The sequence below is a fragment of the Hypanus sabinus genome, chromosome 8 (genome assembly GCF_030144855.1).
Source record: "Hypanus sabinus isolate sHypSab1 chromosome 8, sHypSab1.hap1, whole genome shotgun sequence".
In the NCBI taxonomy this organism is placed as follows: domain Eukaryota; kingdom Metazoa; phylum Chordata; class Chondrichthyes; order Myliobatiformes; family Dasyatidae; genus Hypanus; species Hypanus sabinus.
The window spans coordinates 127178345-127206125 of record NC_082713.1 but is presented as its reverse complement, the minus strand read 5'-3'; the positions used below and the strand labels follow the sequence as shown (position 1 = coordinate 127206125).

Below are 27781 nucleotides of genomic sequence, written 5' to 3'. Positions count from 1 at the left end.
TAAAGAGAAAACAGACACCTCTTTTGTAAGGATGCAAAAAGAATGAAGGCATTGAGTCAGAAAGAAAATACAGGGAGAAAAGAGAAAGCTATCAAAAGCACAAACTGTGAGGATGTGGGGGTTGGAAGAAGGGGGTAATAGGAGAAAGGTGAGAGCCATATAGAAAGACAAAGTAGTAACAAATCTCCTTTGACAGCAGCTTAGACAGTCGTATCAAAGTACACTGCATAAATGTTTGCTTCAGTTAGTTCATTGCAACCTAGCAACCTGAACTAAATAGACAACATCAGGTATTTCCACCCAAGGGAACATCAACAACTTCAGCAACACTTGAACCCACTGCACACCATTCCTCTGGCTGTGAAGACAAACAGGATGTGCAGACATACCGGACATGGACACTTATTAAATACTTTTATACTCTTTCTAGCAGAGGGAAATTCAATATTAATGAAATTTCAAAGAATTGAAGTAAATTTTGACTTTTCCTATTCCTAATACCAATGTGGTTCAGACATGGTCAACAAGTATTTGAGTATGTCAGTCAAATACATGTGCAACTCTGCATGTCACTTGAAAGAAACACAACATCCCAAAACAAAAGAAAGAGGCATATGGAAGATTTTCCCTATCCATCTTATCTGCAAAATTCAATGGGAAGCAAACAGATAATTCCTGCAGGGGGGGGGGGGGGGGGCTTCCTCAGCACAGCAAAGAATCAAGTCTTCTCCCTCTCCTCTCCTCTCCTCACCACAATCTTTCTCAGTTGAACCTTTTTAGCAGATCTTTTGAGTATAAGGCTATTATTATATTCTCTTGCAAATTAGATTTACTAGTTTTGGGGGAAAAGTATAAATGTATCCTCTGTAATTCTCAACTGTTTCATCTGTCATTGGATATAAATGAACTGGTAATGAATTTAAAAATATAATTGAATAAATTGTTAAATGATTTCATGTAAATTGGCTGGTAAACACAATGGAGTATTTGCAATACATTTAAAGATTACTGTGGTTACATTATTAGAGTGTTCTTGATTAATTGTGAGATGCAACATTAGAATGAGATTTAATTTTCCACAATTTCTGTTTACAATGATGGTATAACATTAATGTAATGAAGTTAATTAGCCAGAACTAGCAGAAAAATAACACTAAAACCTCAGTTAACAAAAAAGGAAAAGGAAATAAAAACAGGCTCCAGAAATGCTAATAACAGAATCTAGCTTCTAATTTTTTTTAAAAAATTGCACATGTGCACTTGGCTGATTATTTATCTGTCAAACAGGAACTTAGTTTTAGATTTCAAGTCGGAATACTTCAAGGACAATGTGCCTTTGCACATATTCTGTTGTCAGCTTAAAATCTTATAATTTATAGATTTTCTGTACTGCAAACAGTGGTGCAACATTTGCTTTTGTTTCATTCTCACCATTGTGAATATTAAACACTGAGAATAATTCTAATCCACATAACATTGGAAAAAAAAACATTGATTAGTATAACAATATTTTGTTTGGGCAACAGGCTAAATAGTTTAAATATAATCCTTGAACAAACTGCTGATGAAAATGCTTTCAACTGATTAAAGATCTATTGCAGAAGTTAACCCCTTCACTGCAAAATCCCAATCTCACATCCCAAATCAAACACCTATATATAGTGCATAGGACTGCACTATATTTGTTAACGTGGAGTGGAGAGTGAGTTTGGAAATCTGACAGAAGCAAAGGATGTTGGGAACTGAGGATGGCGCACCGTGAAAGGGTGGTGTGGGTCAGGTGGCGGGGGAGGGGTGGGGGGTGGTTGCGCTGGGTGCCTATGTACTCAGCCCTGAGACACCAGGCAAGGTCATATGATTCCAAACAGTTGGTTTACTGATCATTATAGAATGTCTCTTTGTGTGCTTCCCTCTCCCTTTCCCTTTTCCCAACATGATTCCCTTCTCCCTGCCACCTTCCCATTCTCGGTCCACAATAGAGACCCGCATCAGAATCCGGTTTATCATCAGTCACCTATGTCAAGAAATTTGGGGGGGTTTTTGCAGAAACATTACAATAGATAAAATTACTACAGTACTGTGCAAAAGTCTTTGATGCACATGTTGTGCCTTAGACTTTTGCACAGTACTGTACATCAACAATGCTAACAAGCAGGAAGATCCAGGATTCTGATCCAGTTCCAGTGAAGGAAGAGTGATCTGCCCAAAGAACTTTAAGAATAACTTGATTATTGTACACCCATACTGATTGCTCTTCTAGCCTGCTTGGCAGCTAAAGTCCTAGATCTGGGAGGTACTGTTGACTATGTTGTAACTTCTAAATGATAAACATTTCAAACCTAAGCCAGGATTGCAGGTAGTTCAATTGATTGGTGAATAGGATTCCAAACTAATGTGATTTTGGAACAATATTCTTTTAAATAGAGATTATTTCACCATACTTGGCTTAAGGGCTTAAGATATGGGGAAGCAAGTCACTTTTCATTTTTAAAAAATGCAGCCTCTGATAAAGTTTTGCATCAATATTATTTATGCAATTGATCCAATTACTTTCTGGGCAATTACGCCCTAGAAATGGTAATATGGGGTGTTTAAAGGTCATCCTGAAGAACATGGCACTTGCTTTTCAAGACTCGTTAATGCATAATTGAATTTTGTTAAATTCTTACTGCAAGTATGCAAAGATACTTCATTACCTAAGCAGTTGTGAATAGAGCAAAAGACTATTAAATCTGTGAACATCTCTTCTTCTGATATGATTAAGGGAGGATTATTGATGAAAGAGTTAAAAATAGCTAGACCAAGGACAGGATACTGAGAAATCTCTAGAGCATTATTCTAGGCTGAGATAATGTCTTCCAACAGTCACAACAAACTTTCCATGTGACAAATATACTCTATATTCAGCCAGTGGAAAGTTGTGTTTGTTTCTCTTCCCACAGATGTTGCTTAATATGTTGAGTATATCCAGCATTTTCAATTTTTGTTTCTAAAGGATACTGCTTCTAATAATGGGCATGTTGTGCATCATCAAATTTGAACTTCATTTGGATTTAAATAAATTCTTAATGTACTCACAGTATGATATCAACACTTCTCAATGAATCAGGGTCACTTCTCTGGATTGAGTATAATAGACAAAGCATATACACGGCCAATATAGTTTATGATAGTTCCAATGACATCTGCACTAATTAAATTACTGAGAACAAAGTTGAGTAGACTTCTCTTTCAAGGTGTTCTCCCACCAAAGGTCCAGATATATCCTTTGGAAACCAGCCTTTTGATCAATGGCAGTCTGATCAATACAATCTGAATAAAAGCCCCGCTTGGTACCCAGAGTTAATTTGTGCCTGTGTTACTCAATGTTTTTTCCTTATATTTTTCAAGATGGAAAAATACTAATTAATCAATAAGTACAAATAGTAATAAACATATTTTCTTGTTGATGACACAAGGGTCAATGTTGAGAACTTTGATTGTGCCACCACCTCTAGTAGGTATATCCTACCAGTGCTCCAGGATGCACGCGATGATCATGAAGGAAGATGGCAGGACATCAGTTGAAAGTTATGATTCTGCATATGAATCAACGTCAGACTTTGAATTGACCATGTGGGACAGCTTTCTTGATGAGACCATGAGATATAGGTGCAGAATAAGGCCATTCAGTCCACTGAGTCTGCTCTGCCATTTCTTCTCAGTCCCAATTACCAACTTTCCTCCCATATCCCTTTCATGCCTTGGCCAATCAAACATCTATCTTCTCTATACCTCTGCCTTAAATATACATAAAGCCTTGGCTGCCACAGCTGCCTGTGCACTGAATTGCACAGAATCAAAGTTCAAAATAAATTTTATTTTCACGTCACCACATACAACCCTGAGAATTTTTTCTGTGAGCATACATAGCAAATGTATAGAACTGTAACCCGAAAGTATCTGGAACTGTAAACAAACTGTGCAAATGTAGATAATAAATAAATAGCAATAAATAACAAGCAAGCAATAATAATCTAAGAGTCCTTAAATGAATGAAGTTTTGTTCAACAGCCTAATGGTTGAGGGGTAGTAACTGATCTTTTATCTGTGGTGCAAGTCCTGAGGCACTTGTATCTTCTACCTGATGGCAGCAACAAGAAAAGAGCTTGGCCTGGGTGGTGAGGATCTTTGATAATGGATGTTGCTTTCCTATGGCAACGTTTCACGTAGATGTGCTCAGTGGTTAGGAGGGTTTTACCTGTGATGTACTAGATCGAATCCACTACCTTTTGTAGGACTTTCCACTCAAAGGTATTGGTATTCCCATACCAGACCATAATGCAGCTAGTCAGCACACATCGATAGAAGTGTGCCAAGGGTTTTGATATTGAATCTCTGCCGACTCGTGAGGAAGTAGAAGCACTGTCCAATTCCTGAAGTAGAAGATTCACCATTCTCTGGCTAATGAAATTCTCCCTCATCTTTGATTTAAGAGGACTCCCCTCTATTCTGAAGTTGTGTCCTCTGGTCTTTCACCATTCGATCGTTTTAATTAGGTCCCCTCTCATTCTTCCAAGTTTTAGAGAAAACAGGCCCAGAGCCATCAAACACTCCTCATACGACAAGTAGTTCAATGATTGAGGCACATATACCAGCATCTGCAAGAACTTTTAAGGATTCAATGTAAACAAAATCACCTTGTTTAAACCTAATAACTAAAATTTCATCTACTTTGTCACACAAGGTAATTCAGCACCCAAGTAAAAAGCACACTCTAAGATGCATTGGCATTTTTCATTTTCTCATAAAAATCATTAAATATGTCAGTTATCTGCAATTTATTGTACGACTTCTAAGAAATTCTCCAAATGACTTGCATGGAAAAAGATGAACAAGACAAGAATTTTTCACCTTTGAATCCAGCTTCAAATTCAATCCATGGCTCAAGAAGGTTGATCATGAAATCTAATTCCCCTGTAAGAAAATGGCCCATTGCTCCATCTCTCTACAAATGATCATTTTTAAAATGCACTCAATCTTCTTTCATAGCTCCCTATTCAATCCCTACAAATACTCTTATATTATATTAAACTTGATGTGAAACACTTGCTTGAATTGAGTGCCCACTTTGTGAACAGGTTAAGTTGATTTTAGTATGACACAAAGTAAGCAATTCTTCCAATTAAAGTTAAATACCCTTCACCAAACAAGTTCAACATTCATTCGATGTACTGTAACAAGGGGTTCAATAGAACAATGGTAGTAAGAGGAATTTCCTTACCAACATCCCAAAACACTTTCCTTTAGACTGGTACCAATATGGTGATTGGATATCAAAATGACAAGCTATCTCAAAACACTGTAATACAATGACTCAGGATTTGACTGAAAATCCAAAAAATATTAGTCTATGTATACATTTTGCATTTCAGCAACTAAAATTTTTGTAAAAATTATACCCAAATACCTCCATTGTAATGATTCTATACATTTAAATGCTCCCCCCTCAAATGGCAATCATAAGAAAGGTAAGAAATTGACAATTTTAATTAAGTACAAAATCTAATCGTGAAATTAGTACCTAGAAAATGTTCGTTTTTAAATCTATGCAGAATAATTATGACTTATTATTGAGGTGGTGCTTGTTGTCTTGAGGCAAATTAGGGTGGATAAATCCCCAGGGCCTGACAAGGTGTTCCCTCATACCCAGTAGGAGGCAAGTGTAAAAACAGCCATGGCCCTAGCAGAAATATTTTAATCATCCTTAGCAACAGGTGGGGTACCAGAGGATCGAAGTATAGCCAATGATGTTCTGCTGTTTAAAAAAGGCTCTAAGAATAAACCAGGAAAGTACAGGCTAATGAGCCTGACATCATTAATGGGAAAGTTAGTGGAAGGTATTCTAAGACGCCAGATATATGAGCAATTGGGTAGACATGCTTGGTAGGTTGTGTCTAAGCAAGCCTATAGAGTTTTGAGGAAGTTACCAAGGAAGTTGATGCGGGTAAAGGAGTGGATGTTGTCTACATGGATTTCAACAAGCAAAGTGTAAAGTGTGGCACTTCTGTAGGACCAGCCAGGGTAGGCCTTACTCAGTGAACAGTCAGGCACAAAGGGATCTGGGAATAAAGGTCCATAATTCATTGAAAGTGGCATCACAGATAAATAGGGTCATAAAGAGAGCTTTTGGCACTTTGGCCTTCATAAATCAAAGCACTGAGTATAGGAGATCAGATTTTATGATGAAATTGTGTAAGCCATTGGGGAGGTCTAATTTGGAGTATTGTGTGCAGTTTTGGTTACCTACCTACAGGAAAGATATAATAAATTTGAAAGAGTACAGAGAAAATTTACAAGAATGTTGCTGGGTCTGGAGGACCTGAGTTGTGAGAAAAGATTGAATAGGTTAGGACTTTTTCTTTGGAATACAGAAAACGGAGGGTAGATTTGATGGAGGTCTACAAAATTACAAGGGGTACAGATAGGGTAAATGCAAGCTGGCTTTTCAAGTTTCCACCGAGGTTGGGTGGGAATACAAGTGACAAGTTTAGGGGAATATGAAGGGAGAACTTCATCACAGAGGGTCATAAGAGTGTGGAATGAGCTGCCAGCACCAGTGGTGCGTGAGCTCGATTTCAATGTTTAAAAGAAGCTTGGACAGATACATGGATGGTAGTGATATAGAGGGCTATGGACACGGTACAGGTTGATGGGAGTAGGTAGTTAAAATGGTCCAGGAAGGACTAGATGGGTCAGAAGGTGTGTTTCTGTGTTGTACTTTTATAGGACTCTATAGCTATGTTCAAACTATGGAATTGACTTTTTATAAACATGGAAGCAGTCAATTCATTCTCAATGTTCTGTATTTTAAAAGCTAACTGAAAAGGTTAACATACGAGTATTTAACGGCTCTGGGGCATTGGCGTTTGAAGAATAAAGGGCAGGGGAAATCTCACTGAAACCTATCCAATCCTGAAAGGGAGAGATGGAGTGGAGGATGTTTCTAATGGTGGGAGAGTCAGAGAGCACAGCATCAGAATAGAATGAATTCTCTTTAGAACAGAGATGAAGAGCTATTTCCTTAGCCAGAGGGTGACGAATCTTAGGAATTTATTGCCACAGACCGCTGTGGAGGCCAAGTCATTGGATATATTTAAACCTGCATGGGCCCAAGCTATGCTCATCTCTTCATAGGATATGTGAAGCAAACACTTTCCCATTCTCTTCTGGGCTCAACAGTACACTTAACTGTATCTGATGCTGCTTCCCACAATCCATCAGAACTCAAGAATTTCCTTACAATTTTCTGCCAGTTTCCAACTCTTCTGTTCCCTTTCTTGATTTCTCTATCTTGGGGATGAGTTAGTGATCAAAATCCCTAGATTTGCATCAATTTCACATCTTCCTACCCTGCTTTCTGTAAGGATTCCGTTATTTCCTCTCAAAATCTGACTTTGTTGTATCTCTTCTAATGCATCTTCCTTTATCCTCAGACATCCTGTCCACTATACCATCGCTGTCAAGGGCTCTTAACTACATCAGTTCTGCTTCCTCAACTTAGCTTTTCACCTTCTGCTTTCAGCCAGAGAAAGGATAAGTTTCCTATTACTCCTACACTCCAGTCCATCCATCATCCTTGTACCTCAATATCCTTGTACCTCAATATCCTTGTAACAATATTCATCTTTGAGCTTTATCAGAAACACTTCAAGGGGATGAAACACTTCCCTTGTTTCCTATTCCCTTATCATCTAGAGATGCAAACAATCCTCTTAGATGAAATGCAATTCATTTGCACTTCTTCCAGTTCAGGGAACTCCTATTGGAAAAAGGAAAGAGAATTTTCAAAAAGTAAACCAAAGCTTCAGCTGCTTGTCACTTCAATACTTTATTCCAATCCCACTTTCCTGTCATTGAGTACCTACCTACTCCAATAAAACCAATTATAGCTCAAGGAACCTTATTTTCCACCTTGGGATATTTTCCTATGGACTAATTTCAACCATTTCAAATAACCACCATTTCTTGTCTGTGCCTGAACTGGCCTGTCCTCATGTAAGGTCATGCACACAGCATTATCCTTTGCTCTCCCTAAGGATATCAAACTGCCAAGTATTTTCAGGATTCTATTATTTCTAATTGTTGCTACATGCTTTTCCCTTCCTACTTACTTCATAGTTTATTTCCCACTATGTACACGCCTCCATAAAATTCAAGTTATTAGCTAATTTCATTTTCGTTTAGATAACACCAAAAGTAATTGTATTACCCATACAATCTTGGTAATCCGTCTTATGACTGACTTTCCCTCTGTTCTCCACCCAACTCATTTCCTCACTTTTCCAGTTCTGATGCAAGGTCACTGACCTGAAATATTAAACTCCCTCTCAAGAAATATTGTATAACATCCTTAATATTTGCTGTTGTTCTATCATATCATAATAGACCCTTATGTAAAAGAAACAGACTGCAGACTGGAATTTCATCTTTATCAAGTTGTTTCCGCTTTTTTCCCCTTTTTTCCCCCAAGTCATATCCGTCTGCATGTGTCTGTTTGAGATACTTTATTTTCATGCAATACCAACTTTGCCCTCCAGTTAATCTATTTCCCTCCTGCCCCCTTAGTCCCACACATAAGGCAGGTTTTACCACTACCTTCATTAAACATGGACTAATGTGCTAGCTTGACGATAATGAAGTTTAATAAAGAGGGAGGTAGTAAAGTGAGAGATATTATCAGGAATGGAGAATGCTGTATATTCTGGAATACAATTTTGTGCAGAGACGAATTGTTTTTAATGTATCTGCATAGCTGAGGTGACACTCAAAACAACTAATGGCGTCATTATTGTGATTGATACCTTCTTTCTCCAAAACCTGCACAATTATCACTTTTTCCACTACCTCAAGTTTAAGGAACAGCACCTCAGCTTCCATCTAAACATACTGCGAAGTTTTATTTCTCTCCTTCCCAGTTCTGCAGAGTCCTAGGCTTAATGATTTAATTATTTTTCTTCCCACAAATGCTGCCTGATGTGTTGAGTGTCTTGAGCCATTATGTTTTCACTCACAGTAATATTAAAAGGACCAACCACAAACATAGAATGGTCAAAGTGTTATTTCCTTGTTTGGTTTTCTTACCACCTCCCAGAGGTCCAGTATGGAACCCATGCACTAGGTCTTGGCCACCTTGATCAGTGGGGATGCTACTAAGTGACAACTGCAAATAGACACCAAAATCCTATACAGAACACCTGTGCTTCTTCCAGAGTGCTGATTCATTAATTGTGGGAGGACAGTTTATGATAAACAGGGTTACTTCACATATGCAACATGATACTATGATCCTCAAGAATATAGATTTAACTCAGTGTAGGATAAACTTACCGCTACCAATGGTTCAGGTTATTCACTGGGTTGGTGATAGATAAATTTCAAACATTATCTTCAAGTCTGAATGCAAATTGACAGTATGATGTGTGACAGCCACTTGCAATTTTAGTGAGGGGAACGTTGTCTGGATTACAGATGAGTGTACAGCTTTGTTACTTCCAAGGCCATGTTACAAAAACAATTTACTTTTTATATTCTTTTTAGTAGCCGTTTTGATAGTTGGGCATGCATGCTGGAAAATGTGAGGACAATCAAGAATCAGTAAATTAGGTAATGACTGCTCATATTCCATTGGATTTATTCAAGAACAACCACTGTAACCATCATATCTGGTAATTTCACCTTCCTCTTCTCAACAGGTCGATTCAGAATTTTTAACATTAATATTTGTGTATATTATCAGTAGTAGGAAATGAAGTTGGTTAATAGGTGTAAAATAGATCAGTGTTTTACATATCTCATAGAACTTGATGTGATTTAACATTTGACTTTATTTGGTTTGTAAATGGAAAGTGTTGTGCCCTGCTCAATGTTGACATTCTTGGCAGTAAATATTGTCAACACTGTAGAGTGTAATTTTCCATCAATTTTGAACAGTTAACTTCTTTAAAAGAAACCACTACGGTTTATATTTATGCATATTACTTCCTCCACAATCAACACATTCACCCCTCTCCAGGCCAACCCTATTAACTCTCCTTTTGGGTTAACATTCTAACAGCATTAGCTGTCTGGGACTTTTTTTCCTAGCTACCTTGTTAGAATAGCTGACCTATTTCAAACTCAATGCAGTGGGAAGAGCAAAGGCAATATGCACATTAAATATTGATTTCATCTTGCCTCTAAGTAATGCACCAATTGGACTCTTCTTTAGTTTGTAAGAAATAAAAGAGAAAAAAAGCTTCCCATTTCTGTTCAGTGGCTACCGCTTATGTCACTATCAGGTGGAAGAGTTGAGCAGACACTTGAAGTTCTTCAAAATCATAAGAGGCTTCTTGGGTGACATGTCACAAGACATCTAGATCCCTTTGAACACTATCTCAACAACAGAGCTCAAGCTTTGAGAAAGAAACAACTTAAAAAAGGAAACTTCAAAAGTAAAGTGATTCTCATAAGCTGTCAGCAAAGCTGGTCTTAGAAAAAAAAATCAAATGACAATGAAAATTGATGTTTATATCAAGCATTTCAAGCCCAAGTACAAATTTAAGAAAAATAGCAAATAAATGTTCTGGAATCACATTTAAGGATCTAAAAAAACTTAAAATCTTCAGTAATAAACAAATTGATTTGATTTCGTGTGACTCTCCAAATTAAGTGTAAAATACACTTAAAATCAAAATCTCAATTCCATTCAAATGAGGTCCATGTATCTTAAAACAAAAGAGGAAACAATATTTGCAAGGATGAGATGCTGGGCTCCCAAAGCAAATAAACCAGGCCATAAATATAAAGTATGCCACATGATATGTGTTCATTTGTACAGCATCATCGAGCAGAAATATGAGAAACCCACATGAAACATACTCACCTATTAGCGTTATTATTTCTACATCATGACAGGCATCTCTTTCACTGCAGACAAATCTACACATTTTTTGACTGAATGTTACACGTAATAGAATATCTTGGTCACAATTTAAACAAATCAGGTAAGAATATTACATTCCTTGCAATCAACCATTTGATTGGAATTTTAACAACGTTTAAACCATCTGAATGTATGAAATACTACGATTTCAATCAAAAATTGCGGAGTTAAAGGCTTGGACCTAACAGGATCAGTGCTCCATTAAAAAAATACAATGTCTAGATTTGAACAGCCATTGTTTTGATTGGGGGTGAGGGAGAAGAGGTCTGGAGTCAATTCCATGGAGGACTGCAACAAGTCATCTGGGATTAATAAACACATACACACAATGGTTAAATATATTTCAAAGTGCTTCATGGTGGTGAGATGAAGAAGTCACATATTGGAAAATTAATTGAAAGGCCAAAGGGATCTGGCAGCACAGGAAAAAAAAAACAATGTGTAAAATTTCTAAGAGGCTGCTTTAAAAGATAAATGTATATCAAGTTTTAATTTGAGAGCCTCAAAATTGAAAAGTATCAGTACCAAATGTTGGTTAGATCATACCTGGAGACAGTACAGCTCTGGCCTTTGTATTATTTGAAGAACCTAAAGAAGATGAAAGAAATCATGGTGATGGAAAAGCAATATTATACATATAACAATGTACCAAATGTCAGGGTAGAGACCTGTACAATTCTGGCTTAATTTTGCTCATCCATGCCAGTTTCCAGCAGAGAAAGTTTCCAAGCTCCATTACCTCTCAACATACACATTCTTGTAGTTTATTCCCTCTGATGAGCAATCTTCTCTTATTCTTTTGTTGTATATCTACATTAAGGGCTATTTACTGTGGCAAATTAACCTCCCAATATCTCTTTGAAATTTAAGAGGAAAACAGAACACCAGACAATAATCCATGTGGTCAGCAGGATCAGCAGAGATCAGGCTGAACCTGGATCCTTAGTACTGTGAGGATACAACACTTGTTGTTATACCACAGGAAGAAATAAATGCAGAGATCACCAATATAATATTGGAATAAAAGAGGGAAATCTGTATAAATGACTGAAGATGATTGGCGAGAATGCTGCAACTTATTATTACGGTAAATATCTACAGCAATTAAGGAAAGGCTACAAATGCAAAAATAGGAAGGAAATGGAGGGATATGAAAGAATAAGACACAGCTTATTCCTGTAATGGAATTTAGGAATCCTGTGTGGAAGAGTTGGGACAAATGGACTGGGAGTGAAAGGATTAATGTATTCAATGATCCTGAGAATGAAGTGTTAACATGTGGAGGTGTATTTGAAGGCTCTGGGCCTGTATTCGCTGGAGTTTAAAAGAATGAGGAGAGAATTTCATTGAAACCTATTGAATACTGAAAGGCTCAGATACAGTGGATGTGCAGAAGACATTTTCAATAACGGGGGAGTCCAGGACCAGAGGACACAGCCTCAGAATAGAAGAACGTCCTACAGAACAGAGATGAGGAGGAATTTCTTTAGCCAGATGGCTGTGATTCATTGCCACAAACTGCTTTGGAAGCCAAGTTAAATTAAAGTGGAAGTGGATAGTTTCTAGATTAGTTAGGGCATTAAAGTCTAAGGGGAAAAGGCAGAAGAATGGGGCTGAGAGGGAAAATAAATCAGCCATGATTGAATGGTGGAAGAGACTCGCTGGGTTAAATGGCCTAATTCTGCTCCTATGTCTTCTAGCCCAATATTATATTCCATATCTGAGTAATTTGATGTGGCTAAATCTTAAAGGCTCCAGCCTTCAGCATTCTGTTTGAACATTGCATTCTCAAGCCAATATAAAACATTGATTATTTCTGGTGTTAAGCCAATGTCAAATTCTGTTTCATCAAAGACTGTACTCAGGAACATTTCTGATTAATAGCTTTGCTGGGAAGCTAAATAGGAGACCACACAGCATACATTAGAGGATTTTCTCCAGATATGATGACACTGCTTTGTTTTACTATATTTAATAAAACTTTAACAGGCCACTCACGCCTAACTACAAAACTTAATTGCGAAATCCACCCTAGGAGACAGTTCAATGATAATGCACAGACAAAAGGCTTACTTGGCAAGAACATACTCACAAGAGGCTGACCTTTGTGAATCTCTCAAAAGCAGGCTTAGAACCCTTGAAGTCTCAGGCACCAACCACAGGACTTCCCCATAAACGATGAATACTAGTGGGTATCAGTCTGTAATTTTCTGCATGTTTTCACAGAACTAAATACAATCTAACAAACTGGCCTGCAGAATTCATATCACAATCATTTTCTCTCTTAAACCCAAAAAAAGCATCGTTCTACAGATTAGTGTACTAGAGATTTAATAAAAACATCTGTACCAAATCAACACCAATTACACCCCAATCATTGTTTGCTGTCAATTGAACCATTATCTTTTATACAAAAACTTCAGGTATAGATAACCTCAAATGTCAGATTTAATGCTATTCACTCAATAAAACTCTCTCAACATAACATTCAATTGTGTTTATTTCCTTGGGATATAGACAGCATTAACATCATTTAATGTTTGCACACACTACTCTACAGTTAATGGTGCAATCTGTACTGACAACCTCTGACCTACTGTTCTAGTAATAAAACCACAATACTGCTCTACTTTTAAAACTCAATTATACACAACTTACTTTTCCATAAGTGCCACAGTGACAAACTAAAATACTATTGCAGATATTAAAGACCCCATGCCCTCAAGCTGTCATTCATATCATACTCAGAGAATGGACTCCACAAGTAGTCCAGTGACAGCACAAGGAATTCAAACAGTGGCGACAGCACAGCATTATCGCAGCTTGGGATGTTCTGGAGTTCATCGCTGGTGCCATTCTGTGAGGGAGTTTCTGTACATAACCCCCATGGTCCAAAGATGTACCAGGTAGGTTAACTGGTATCTGCAAATTGTCCTGTGGTTAGGTTCAGGTTATATCAGCTGTGTAGGGGGGTTCCTGGAAAGGCATAGCTTAAAGGGCTGGAAATGGCCTACTCCGCACTGTAAATAAATATCTACCAGGCAAGATGTCCCCTTAAGCAAACTATGCTGACTATTGATTATTTTATCCTGTGCCTCCAAGTACCCCATAACAACATCCTTAATAATGGACTCCAACATCTTCCCTTGGCCTCCAAGAAAAGCTGCTTTGTTTAGCTGCATACATGTGCATTGTTAAATGACAACTAAACCTGAACATCTCAAAGTAGTAATTAGTCAATTCTGTAAATGCACCAATTTTCATAGCCCAGATGACTGGAAATGGGGAGGGGGTGGCAGGGAAGTGCACAAAGAGGTAGAAGGGAAAAAGGAAGACCACATGAATATTAAGAATGTGCACTTTGCCAGTAAGTGGGACTGCACAGAGAATTTGTCTCATACTCCTTGGGTGGCTCAGGGCTTTTTATGTGGTCTGGAGTGCAATATTTCACATTCATACCTACACAACTTGTGCAGTGACTTGCTGATCAAGTAACCAAAATTTTTGTATAATACTTCCTGGAAGCACTAAATATATCAGTATTGAAAGGGTATGTATAACAGGAATAGTAGACCCTTTACGCTCCCTGCAATCTCATCACTTTGCAAGGCCTGAGGCAGCCTCATCATTTTTTTAAATTTAAAAACAAGGCGATTTTGTCCTGCAATTGTTATGCATCCAAGTTAAAGTTAAGTATTTTGAACTTTGAGGCTGAAAATGACTTCAGGACTTCATGCAGCTTGCTAGAAAGAGTAACACCATTCTAATTTAATCACAGAATTCAAAGTATTCAAAACTACTGTTAATGTCATTCTCTCCACCTTCCATTCTCCTCTCTTGAAGGCACTAACCCTTGCCTGGATTCAATTTCGTCAACATCAACAGCTTTACAGGAACCAAGCCCAGCTAGTTTACTTCACATGTGCTGGCCCAGTCCATTCCTGGCATTTTGACAGTGGAAGTTGCATGCATGCCAACACAATAGTTCAGAGTGAGAACCCTGGTCAGTTTCTCTGTAGCCTGCAAGTTAGGAGGGCACATATTATCAATTCTTCCACCCTTTCCCTACCACCAATTAGAATGACTAGGATGTGAAAATATTAAGATTGTTGTACTCTTAAATGAATCTTGCAACCTAGCTGTTAGGATCTCCCAAAATCAGACCTATAATTGAGAGAACTCTAGTCAGAATGGTCAACTGCAAGTCATAATTGCTTCACTTTCACACCCATCATGTACTGTCTCAATCAGACAATGTCTGTGCATTTTATTTATAAATCTGAATGAGAAAGGGAGTCTACATTCTGAAAGTGTTGACCAAATTGTACATGAACTTAGAAGATAATTTGTGTGTAGTTCACTCAATGAGACATTTCACTTAAACTAATGACAAGCATTGGTTTCATTATTTATCTAACTGATGTCAAGAATCATGCGAGTAGAATTCCTTTTCTTGTTTAGTTCCCAGCAGGAAAAAACAGTAAGAACATAATACAGTAACAGCATTTACAACACATTTCAACAGATACATATGTGGAAGTCGAATCTGGATAAACTCACTCAGTATATACCGTCTAAGTATAAACCCTTTATTCAAAACCTCTGGGGCACTTCGGTTAGTTGCTCTAACAGCAACAGTCTGCGACTGCTCCTACTCAGTCCACCAACTAACTGGTAGTTTCTCTTTGCAGGACAGATATAGTTGCTCAGATACCCCTACACAGGACAGGCTGGAGCTGGTCTTATCCATGTGCATGACAGTGCAGAGAGACAAATTACAAAATAGATATAATGGCTCACGTACACAGGACAGGCTGGAACTAATCTTACCTATGTGCATGACTGTACAAAGAGACAAGGACCTTGAAATACTAAATGTCTCACTGCAAGAAGAAACATGGCTCAGCTTTGAATAGCAAGATTAACACATCTATTGATCATCAGCTGTTTCTTGCAGAAAAACAGGTTGCTATGTTTAACTGACTTGTTAACCCTTTACATACTTTATCACATGGACAGAGAGGTTTGAGGGATATTGAACAAACATGATAAACGAGATTAACTGAGATGGGCAACACGGTAGGTAAGGACCCAAGGGTGTATTTCTGTTTTGTATGATGATCTATGGCATGAATTACCGTCAGTGTTTTCATCTCATGATCTTTCCCTCCTGTCAATCAATTTAATGGCCTCCCTCTGAATCTTGACTAATTTTCGCAATGAGTTATGACCATCTCACTGCATGTGACCTCCACTGGCACCCTGAACAGAAAGAAATGTATGCTAATCACCCATGCCCAATTCCCAACTCCCCAACACCTCTCTCTAGCCATAATGGCAACAGTAGTGAATCTGCATGCATTTGGTCCAACCTATTTGTAGTCTCTAGAAGACTCCAGTGTACACACACGTCCTCGTGGAGGAGAAATACAATTTTTTTAATATCCATTCCTTTGACTATCAATAAATTGCCAACAATGATGTCATTCCATGCTGACTCTGAAATTCCAGCTGCAGCAGTCATGAAGAGCCATCTGCACACAACTCATCTGTAATTCTCCACACACACACACACACAAACATATTCCAGGAAGGCAATGACACTTTTTCTAGCTGATTATTTCTCCTGATTATATATGGAAAATCAGTGACTTCGTGTTCTACCCAGAAGTGGTGACTTACCTAGATAACTCTGAACTGTATCCATCACACCTCACAAATGTTTTGCCTGATGTACAAATGCACAAGAAGACTCTGTGGTCATAGCATTGTACAAATTCTCTAGCAGCAAACAAATGCATGGCATGAATACAAGTGTGAACATCAATTTTTAACTTCAGATGCAATTTAAACACAAGCCAATTCAGTATAAAATGTATTAGCAGGATTCTACTAGCTTAAACAACAGAAGATACACAGCTCTTAATGATCATCAGAATCCCTTAAGTTGGCATCACTTCAAGGTCAAAGCCACTGCTTAAAACACCCATAAAAACATTTAATATAGTCTCCTCCCACTTAATCACCCTAAGAACTTGACATGCAGGAATTACTTTTATATCTCTCCAGGTTCCTAACTAATTTACAGCTAAAGGCTGAGATGTTAAGGCATTCAGAACCTGAATGCTGTGACCAATCTGCGCTATTTCGATACATTTTTTAAAGTTTGTTTCACTCCATCTCATGGTCCCAAGGCAATAAAACCAAATGAAGCTCTTCAGATTAGCTCAAATGACTGAGAAATCTTCTCCCCAGGCATTGCAGCCAGAGGAAATGTCCCTCCACCTCACCACCATTTAAGCTCCTAAATACCCCTTCCAGGTGAGGTATAGATTCACATACATTGCCTCCAACCTTGCTTATGCATTCCATGATCTCAATGTGGCCTCTATTACATCAGTGAGACCAAAGAAAGATTCGGTGACTGCTTTGCCAAGCACCTGTGCTCTATTCACTATAACCTTCTGGAGCTCCTGACTAATAGCCCTTCTAATCCCCCTCCCTGTCTATTCATGACCTCCTCCACTACCAGACCTCATGAAGACTGAATTCTCCAAATTCAGATAAATTGCTCTGTCTTTACCTGTCTGCTTTCACTTACCCCTCCTGATCTACTCAGGTCCTCTAATAAGTACCCCTAAACTTTCATCATCGTTCTTTCCCTTCCTCCACCCATGCCACTTATCCATCTTCCACACACTGTTCCCAATGGGACCCCCTCCCTTCTAGTGTATCCATATGCTCACACCACTTTCTTTATTTGATTACATGCTCCACCTTACTTTCCTATTAGGTCCTATTTTCTGCATTTTGTTGCCTCTACCTATTACAGTAATTTCCATTCTTCCTATCACTCCTCCTCACCTGCCTCCACTTTTGTTTTTCAGCTCTTGCTCCACCCCTTCACCTCATCTTTTGATACTGGCCATCACCCCTGAATCTTTCAAGTTCAGATGAAGGGCTCCGACTCCAAACATTTATTGACCACCTCCCTCCAAAGATGCTGCTTGAACCACTGAATTCCTCCTGTATTTCGTTTGTAGTTGCAGTGAGAAAACATCATTGGGACTTCATCTATATGGCTCGGTATATCAATAAGTACTCTTTTCACTCATGGCAGGACCAAACTAGATTGGCCACTAGTTAAGACTTGCTTGGAAATACCCAACCTGAAAGACCTTCCTTACAGACAAACAGACTTTATTGATCCTGAGGGAAATTGGGTTTTGTTACAGTCGCACCAACCAAGAATAGTGTAGAAATACAGCAATATAAAACCATAAATAATTAAATAATAATGCTTTTATATTATATCTGTTGGCATTCTAATTAAAAACTATATCATTTCATGGCTGGAAGGGAATCCAGCTTCTGCATGTTCAGATTTAATTAAAAAAGATAGATGCTAAAAGCCACATAAATGATTCGCTACTTTGTCATCAGTTATAGAAGTTTGTGTCCTAGACATAAATAATGACAATACTACTTCAACCACAAAACGCAAGTCAGCAACACAAATGTTCTTTATTATTCACACCAGCGAACTACAATGAAAATATCTATTCTACTGATGAGATAGGCCAAGATGGAACTCATAAATTACAAGCCCTATTTCTCATTGAACATCTAGCTATTTTGTAACCATACAAATCTGTAGATTAGGGCAATAAGAGGCTATTTTGGCTCCTCAAGTCCACTTTACCATTTAATGAGATCATAGCTAACCTGACTGAAAACTTAATTCCATATTTCTGCTTAATCCTGACAATTTTATCCCCATATTTTATGACTAATGAGGTTAGCTGAGTGTATATGTTGTCCACATAACTTTAGTGAAGAATCTGCAAGGTCTCTCCTGGTAGATTGAACCAGAAGATTAAATCACATTGTATCCTGTTAATTCAGATTCAAAATTTGTGTAGTGATGGGTGTTACTCTGATTGGAGGTCTGTGAGCAGTGATGTTCCACAAAGTTCAGTGGCGGGATCCATATGTATGACTTGGACAAGAATGGAGGTGGTTTGAGGAAAACACAAAAAAAATTGTGAAATTGGAGAGAGTGGGAAAATCTATCCACAGTGACCCATGCAGCAAAAAAGAATCTGGCCAATTGAGAACATTACTTAAGTTAATTTCACATAACAATGGAAAAGCCCATGTAATATAGAGAACAAAGTAATCAAGATTTCAATTTTGAATTTTGAACCTGTAACCCAACTGCATTTGCAGCCTAATGCTGGGTCATATGCATGCAGGGAAGCACTCATATATTGAGTATGCAGGAAAAAAATACCCTTTTAACAAAAAAAAATCACATTTTAACTGATCTAGTGCTCACAGCTGTTCCCTTTTGCTACATTAAACAATTACACTTCAAACACGAAGCATATGGTCTGATTCTTTCCTTATGACAAGAAAGCAAAAGTATTCTATGAAGGTGGAGAGCTAGAAGTTTGTTGTGAGCTCTTTGATGAAGAGATAAGTCTGAGCCATTCTGAGTAATTCAAATTACCAGACAGTGAAATGATTGTAGGAAAGTTAAAAATAACCCTAAAAGATGGTCAGCAATCAGCCTGAAAGAAACACAAAACTAAACCTCTGCCCCTCCCAGGCACTGCTACACAGAACTATTAACATTACTCAAGCAGTTTAAAGCTGGGCCAGACCAGTTTGATTATTTTCAAATGGAATGTACTAAAATGTTGTTCAAAACAAAATCTTGGAAGTTTGAAGTAAATGTATTATCAAATCACCATATAATACCTTGACATTCATTTTCTTGATTCATTTCCTTGAGATTGTTTGCCAGTTTTTGTTTGCTATTTGTCAATCTTTATTTATTGGGCTTTGTGAGTAGTTTTTCATTGATTCTAAAGTATTTCTCTGTTTTACTGTGAATGCCTGCAAGAAAATGAATGTCAGGGTAGTGTATGTGACATGTATGCACTTTGATAATATATTTACTTTGAACTCTGCATTTTAATAGATCTACCTGCAAGTGTATCTGGCATGCACATTCAACACAGGCATCACATTTGTTGCTTGGGCCAATTATTTATAATAAATCCAAGCTATACTTTGACATCAACTCACAGTTTCCTGATGATTGTATGGAAAAGAAATTCTGCCTGCTTCCCTTTCCAGTCCTTATGAAAGGTCTCAGCCCAAAATGTTAATTGTTCATTTCCTTCCATAGATGCTTCCGACCTGCTGAGTTATTCCAACATTTTGTGTGTGTGTTCATACAGCAAGGAACTCATTCTCTGGAACACTGATCAGAGGAACAATTTCCCAATCTATCAGTGCCTCACAGCTTTAATTTATGCTTTATTATAAGTCACTTTGACTAAAAGAGGAAAAAATGGTCCAATTAGGATTACAAATAGATTTTGTCAAAAATTTAGACTTATACCAAAATTCTCTGATGAGCTATTTTAAAAAAACATCTTTTAATTTGTGTACCTGATTTCTGATGCTATATCCCATATACCAGCTACAAAAGAGGTCTCTGTAGTTTTCCTCAGCTAGTGAACATGATTGTCCTTGTCATGCAATAAACTTCAACATGAAATTCAGAATAGATCATAGCAGTTCAGATGCAAACTCTCCATTTGCCATGAAGATATTCTATCCAAGCAAGTTTCCCACAAAATCTGTCCATTCAATAATCATTTCCATTGACCTTTCAGATTTTCTTTCTCAAATTTTGAATCTACTTAAAACATTATGGATCATATTTCCATTATCATTCATGGTGAGCCAATCCACTTCACACAGCTTTCAGTGCTTAAAACAAAATATGACCTGACCTTTCCCTTCAAGTCTAAGTAAAGTCAGCTTGCATCTCCAGCTGCATGTCCAATTTTACATTTTAAAAGTCTTTAGCAACTCATTTTTTCACTTCCAAGAGGAAGATTTTTAAATGAAGGAACTACACTGCAAATATTTAGGAGCACAAAGAAGGACCTTACAAATTGCTTGATATGTTTCCTTTAAAACACTTTTATGGGACCTCAACGTTAACATACCCAGAACAAATTATTTGACCTGCACTAATCCTTCATGGCATGCAGCTGAAAGGCATAGAACAATCAAGTCAAACTACAAAGGAAGAGGAAGGAATAGATGAAAATAGGGAAGAGAATGCCCAGGAACAGATGGTGGGAGAGTATTGAGAACATGAGACAGAGCTAGAGGTGAGAACTGCATTGAGAAATGAGAAAGCTGGAGAAGGGAATAAAACAGAGACCAAAAATGTGGAGGGAAAGTATGAAAGGCACAAAGGCAACTTATAAGACAGAGAGACAGAGGGAGATAGAAAATCTGGTTGTGTCATGCCATAACAACATCTTCGATAGAAGGAAGAAATCGGAGATGCATGAGCCAGTTCTCATTAGGAGAATGGAAGTTGAAAGGGCCAGTAGCTTTAAATTTATTGGTGTTATCAGATCAGAGAATCTGTCCTACTACCAGCACAAAGAAGACACTCCAATGCCTCTATTTTCTCTGAAGGTTGCATAGAATATGGCATGTCACCAAAAAACTTGACAAACTTCTACAGATGTACAATGTATCCTGACTGGATTCAGCCTGTTCTATCACAGGCAAAACCCTCTCCAACACTGAATACATTTACATGGAACACTGCCACAAGAAAGCAGCATCCATCATCAAAGACTGTACCATCCCACCCCACATCCTCACCATCTAGGACAAGTCCATTTCTTGCTTCATTCAGGTGGTACAGGAGTCTTAGGTCCCTCTCCACCAAATTTTGTTACAGTTATTACCCTACAAACATCTAGCTCCTGAACCAGTGTCAATAACTACTCTGTCAACCACTACTCTGAACTGATAATACTACCTACAGATTTGCTTTCAAGGACTGTTGGAAACACGTTCTCAGTATTATTTTTATTTACAGTTTGTCTTCTTTTGCACATTGGTTGTTCTGTCAGTCTTCATGTGTAGTTTTTCATAGAATTATTTTTTTCCCTGTAATGTCTGCAAAAAATGAATCTCAAGGTAGTACATGTACTTTGTTAACAAATTTACTTTGAACTATAAATTTAGATGACTGAAAAGTTGTGTAACTACTTATGTAATCATTTGTTGGGAAATTGTGTCCCTTGATCACAGTAATCTGGGGTTGGTCAGAGTTGACCATACATGTTGTGTCCCAACTGTCCTTGTGATACGCAAACCAGGGCAGTATGATATGGAGAGCAAGCTGTTGTCCATATAGCAGGCTCCCACTCTTCATGCAACAGTTATCAGTTAGTGCTGATAACGTAGGACTGCCTTAGGGAATCTAGCTCCAGATATTCTCAGTAAACAATAGCACTGTTGTTTCAATTCCTTGGAATTCTGTTGTAAAGTCTTTAAAATTCAATTAACAATTCCATCTAAACCTCTCACTGCACTATAAACATACAACATGTGATCCTTCCTAAGATACTGTCTTTTATTCCCAGTTTTTCTGAACAACGATGCAGATTGTTATAAAAATCTGAGTTTAGGAGAACGATAGTGCCTAACAGTGCTTGCATCTTCGGAAACAGCTCTATTTCTATCTTTAATAATTTTCCCTTTCAGGGTTCTTTTGAAGACCCTGACCTGGAACTGCACGCGGACTTCGGTTCTTTGCAGGAATGTGACCCGCTCTTGTGGTCTCCCGACTGGCCGCTACTTGATATGCCAGGGACACGGCCTAGAAGACCAGCGTTCAGGGTTGCGGGATTTTGAGGCTCTGGAGGCAGGCGGACTTGAGGTTAGTGCCGCCACAGGAAACTGGTGAGTCGTGGGAGATGGAAGATCGAAAGCAGAGAGCTGGCTGTGTGCCCAGAGACCCAAGTTCTTTGGGCACAGAGCTCGGAAAAAGCAACGCAACAGACTTTTAACATCGTAAATCAGCGAGCTGCTTGTTATGTCTCACCTCTCATTGTGAAACAGGGACACCTCTTTTTCCCTTATTATGGAGCAGGGGGGAGAGAGAGAGAGGTGGGGGTGGGGGAGAGAGAGAGAGAGAGGTGGGGGGTGAGAGAGAGAGGTGGGGGGTGAGAGAGAGAGGTGGGGGTGAGAGAGAGAGGTGGGGGGGAGAGAGAGAGGTGGGGGGGAGAGAGAGAGGTGGGGGGGAGAGAGAGAGGTGGGGGGGAGAGAGAGAGGTGGGGGGGAGAGAGAGAGGTGGGGGGGAGAGAGAGAGGTGGGGGGGAGAGAGAGAGGTGGGGGGGAGAGAGAGAGGTGGGGGGGAGAGAGAGAGGTGGGGGGGAGAGAGAGAGGTGGGGGGGAGAGAGAGAGGTGGGGGGGAGAGAGAGAGGTGGGGGGGAGAGAGAGAGGTGGGGGGGAGAGAGAGAGGTGGGGGGGAGAGAGAGAGGTGGGGGGGAGAGAGAGGTGGGGGGGAGAGAGAGAGGGTGGGGGGAGAGAGAGAGGTGGGGGGGAGAGAGAGAGGTGGGGGGGGGAGAGAGAGGTGGGGGGAGAGAGAGAGGTGGGGGGGAGAGAGAGAGGTGGGGGGGAGAGAGAGAGGTGGGGGGGAGAGAGAGAGGTGGGGGGGAGAGAGAGAGGTGGGGGGGAGAGAGAGAGGTGGGGGGGAGAGAGAGAGGTGGGGGGGAGAGAGAGAGGTGGGGGGGAGAGAGAGAGGTGGGGGGGAGAGAGAGAGGTGGGGGGGAGAGAGAGAGGTGGGGGGGAGAGAGAGAGGTGGGGGGGAGAGAGAGAGGTGGGGGGGAGAGAGAGAGGTGGGGGGGAGAGAGAGAGGTGGGGGGGAGAGAGAGGTGAGGGGGAGAGAGAGAGGTGGGGGGGAGAGAGAGAGGTGGGGGGGAGAGAGAGAGGTGGGGGGGAGAGAGAGAGGTGGGGGGGAGAGAGAGAGAGGTGGGGGGGAGAGAGAGAGGTGGGGGGGAGAGAGAGAGGTGGGGGGGAGAGAGAGAGGTGGGGGGGAGAGAGAGAGGTGGGGGGGAGAGAGAGAGGTGGGGGGGAGAGAGAGAGGTGGGGGGGAGAGAGAGAGGTGGGGGGGAGAGAGAGAGGTGGGGGGGAGAGAGAGAGGTGGGGGGGAGAGAGAGAGGTGGGGGGGAGAGAGAGAGGTGAGGGGGAGAGAGAGAGGTGGGGGGGAGAGAGAGAGGTGGGGGGGAGAGAGAGAGGTGGGGGGGAGAGAGAGAGAGGTGGGGGGGAGAGAGAGAGGTGGGGGGGAGAGAGAGAGGTGGGGGGGAGAGAGAGAGGTGGGGGGGAGAGAGAGAGGTGGGGGGGAGAGAGAGAGGTGGGGGGGAGAGAGAGAGGTGGGGGGGAGAGAGAGAGGTGGGGGGGAGAGAGAGAGGTGGGGGGAGAGAGAGAAAGGTGGGAGGGAGGGGGGGTATATATCAAATACCAGGTGAACGAGTAGTCTTTGGGGTACTGCAAGTCTGTGTCTTTATTGATCCTTGCTGCACATTTGATTGCTCAGTGGGGGGGTGCCAATGTTTTTTTTTGCTGGTGGGTTTGTTGCTTTGCTGCCGCTTATGCACGGGAGGAGGGAGCTGGGGGGTACTTTGGGGTTCTAACATTAACTGTCATTCATTCTTTGGGACACTCCTCTGTTTTCATGGATGTTTGCAAAGAAAAAAGGATTTCAGAATGTATATTGTATACATTTCTCTGACAGTAAATGTATCTTTGAACCTTTGAACTTAAGCAGCATTCCATTCTATTAAATTCTACTAACAATAACTAATGCATAAAAATCAGGTTCCACTGCATACAAGTATTACCATCTGAACATTTTGGTGAGACTGAAAACTTCAAAGAAAAATATTATTTTTGCATTCTTAAACAAAAGGTTAAAAGAGAACACAACAGCAGCTGCAACCCAGATCAAGAGGTTGCGGAACTGAGTAAAAAAAATCAAAATGTGACATTATAAAATGGCAAGCAAATAATTAAGTTCTGCAGCATATTTTACTCTTCATCTTGAAAAAATTCACACTAAATTATAGTCCAGTTATTAAAACAGTGTAATTAAAATTAGGACTTTAAAACTAAATTTTAACTAGATTAAATTAGAACTCAAAATTATAAATATCCAGGAGGAAAACCTAATTAAAGTAGGTGATAAGTTGTGTCATAACATGTGACAGTTGACAGAAACCACTCGGAGGCCACACTTTTAAGAGGTATCTGTAGTCAAGAAATTCAATTTATTATTGAGCTGGAGTCTGAGCTTTGGGCAATGCATCATAGAGGAGGAAGGTTCCATGGACACTATTTCAAGAGGCATTTACGGATTAAGTGCTTTAAATCTGGCCACTAGAATACTGCAAACAGGACAAGTTGTGGGGATTCCTAATACAGCATGCGTATGAAGTTGTATTCTGAGTGGAGAGATCACAGGGAGTATGAACATTCTAAGCATATCAGGGTGGTCCACAGGACCAAACAAGTTAGTCAAATGAAAAGGAAAATTTTGGACATCCAGTTGTAGTAGTAAGGAGTAGGAAAGGAAATTCTCTGTTCTCATTAACTGGTCCAAAGGGATGCATTTCTTGTCAGGTGTTAGGATTATAGATAGTTCTTTGGAACAATCAAAACTGCAGATGCTGGAATCAATAGCCACTATCTAACTGCTGAAGGAATTCCATGGTTTGACTAGTATCAATGGATGAAAAGAACTGTCAAAGTTTCAGGTCAATACCCAAGTGTGGCGAGGGAAGATAACTAGCATAAAGAGGAAAGGAAGCAGATAAAAAAAACAACTGGGCTAACCTTTCATAATATCATCATGAGCTTAGAAAGATCCAGTTGTCAGTGTCCACATACATACTAATTACAGAGACTCCAGTAAGGACTGAGGAATCGGAGTCTGAATTAAACTACAGAACCACAAAGATACCTGTATTGATACAAGAACACATGGAAAGTAGCACAAACGTCAAGATGATCAGAGTTGAACAGAAGAGAGAAATGTTATTAAATAATGCTGGGTCCATTGTTATTTGTCATCTATATCAATGATCTGGATGATAATGTAGCAAATTGGATTAGCAAATACAAAGATTGGAAGTGCCGTGGACAGTGAGGAAGGGTTTCAAAGCTTGCAGAGGGATTTGGACCAGCTGGAAAAATGGGCTGACAAATGGCAGAAGGAGTTTAATACAGACAAGTGTTAGGTATTGCACTTTGGAAGGAAAAACCAAGGTAGAACATACACAAGGTAAATGGTAGGGCACTGAGGAGTGCAGTAGAAGAGGGATCTGGGAATACAGATTCAAAAGCGGCGTCACAGGTAGATAGGGTAGTAAAGAGAGCTTTTGGGTCATTGGCCTTTATAAATCAAAGTATTGAATATAAGAGTTAGAATGTTGTGGTGAGGTTGTACAAGACATTGGTGCAGTTTTGGTCACTGAATTACAGGAAGGTTGAAAGAGTGCAGAGAAGGTTTACAAGGATGTTGCTGGGACTTGAGAAACTGAGTTACAGAGAAAGGTTGAATAGGTTAGGACTTAATTCCCTGGAGCGTAGAAGAATGAGGGGAGATTTGATAGACGTTAAGGATTAAGGGGGAAATGTTTAAAGGGAACATTGGGGGGCTTCTTCACACAGAGTGGTGGGAGTGTGGAATGAGCTGCCAGATGAAGTAGTAAATGCGGGCTCACTTTTAACATATAAGACAAACTTGGCCAGGTACATAGATCAGAGGTGTATGGAGGGATATGGTCCAGGTGCAGGTCAGTAGGACTAGGGAGAAAAATGGTTCAGTACAGCCAGGAAGGGCCAAAAGGCCTGTTTCTGTGTTGTAATGTTCTATGGTTCTATAAACCACTGAAACTGAAAGCTGACTATGGCTCTGAACCCGATGTACTATATTCTCATGCCTTAAAGGAAGTGGCTACAAAGACTGTGGATGCAAACTCCAGTGAACTAGAAAACTACAAATATACAGTTGTAAGAAAAAGTTTGTACTTTTTCTGTCTTAATTGAACATATTGTTTAATCATTCACAGTCCAGGCTAGAAAAAGTATGTGAACTCTTGTGTTTAATAACTGGTAAAACCTCCTTTAGAGGCAATAACCTCTCCAAACATTTTCTGTAGTTGCTGATCAGACTTGCACTATGGCGAAGAGGAATTTTAGATCATTCCTCTACACAAAACTGTTTCAGATCATCAATATTTCTGGGATGTCTTGCATGAACAACCCTCCAGGTCATGCCATATCATCTCAAATGGGTTAAGGTCTGGACTCTGACTTGCCCATTGCAAACCACAAATGTTCATCTTTTTAAACTATTCTGTTGTTGATTTACTCTTGTGTTGTAGATCATTGTCTTGTTGCACCATCCAACTTCCATTAAGCTTCAGGTTACGGACTGCTACCCTGATATTCTCCGACAAAATGCCTTACTACAATTTAGAATTCATTGTTCCCTCAACGACTGCAAGTTGTCTAGGCCGTGAAATAGCAAAGCAGCCCCAAACTATGATGCTCCATCCACCAAGCTTCAAAGTTGGGATGAGGTTTTGGTGTTGGTGTGCTGTGCCTTTTTCCTCTAAACATAACTTTTTCTGCCAGGAAGTTCAACTTTGGTCTCATCTGTCCACAGAACATTGTCTCAGAAGCACTGTAGAACATCCAGGTGGTCTTTTGCAAACTTGACATTTGCAGCAATGTTTTTTTTTGCGAGCAGCACCTCTGTACTTTGACCCATAACTTACTGAATAACTAAGTATACTCACTTTGCCCTGTTTTCTGTCCTTGATCGTATGAAGGTGGTTTACCTATTTATGCAAGTACTTCTCTGAAAATAGATGTGTAACAGCCTAATGTAACATTGTACGGAAATACAAGATAACACTGATG

The 27781-nt window shown here is 39.6% G+C and overlaps 1 protein-coding gene across 6 annotated transcripts in view; it reads right to left on the bottom strand.

Annotated features, from left to right (window-relative positions):
* The window catches only part of LOC132398401 (UPF0606 protein KIAA1549-like), a 277859-nt gene that overhangs the window by 205078 nt on the left and 45000 nt on the right, over positions 1 to 27781 (bottom strand). For 3 of the 6 annotated variants that reach the window (XM_059977777.1, XM_059977775.1, XM_059977778.1), the window contains one exon: positions 11510 to 11551. The exons of the other annotated variants lie outside the window; for them this stretch is intronic. In XM_059977777.1, the coding sequence (XP_059833760.1) occupies positions 11510 to 11551 (42 nt within the window). The remainder of the gene's footprint in view (positions 1 to 11509; positions 11552 to 27781) is intronic. 6 annotated transcript variants of the gene reach the window in all.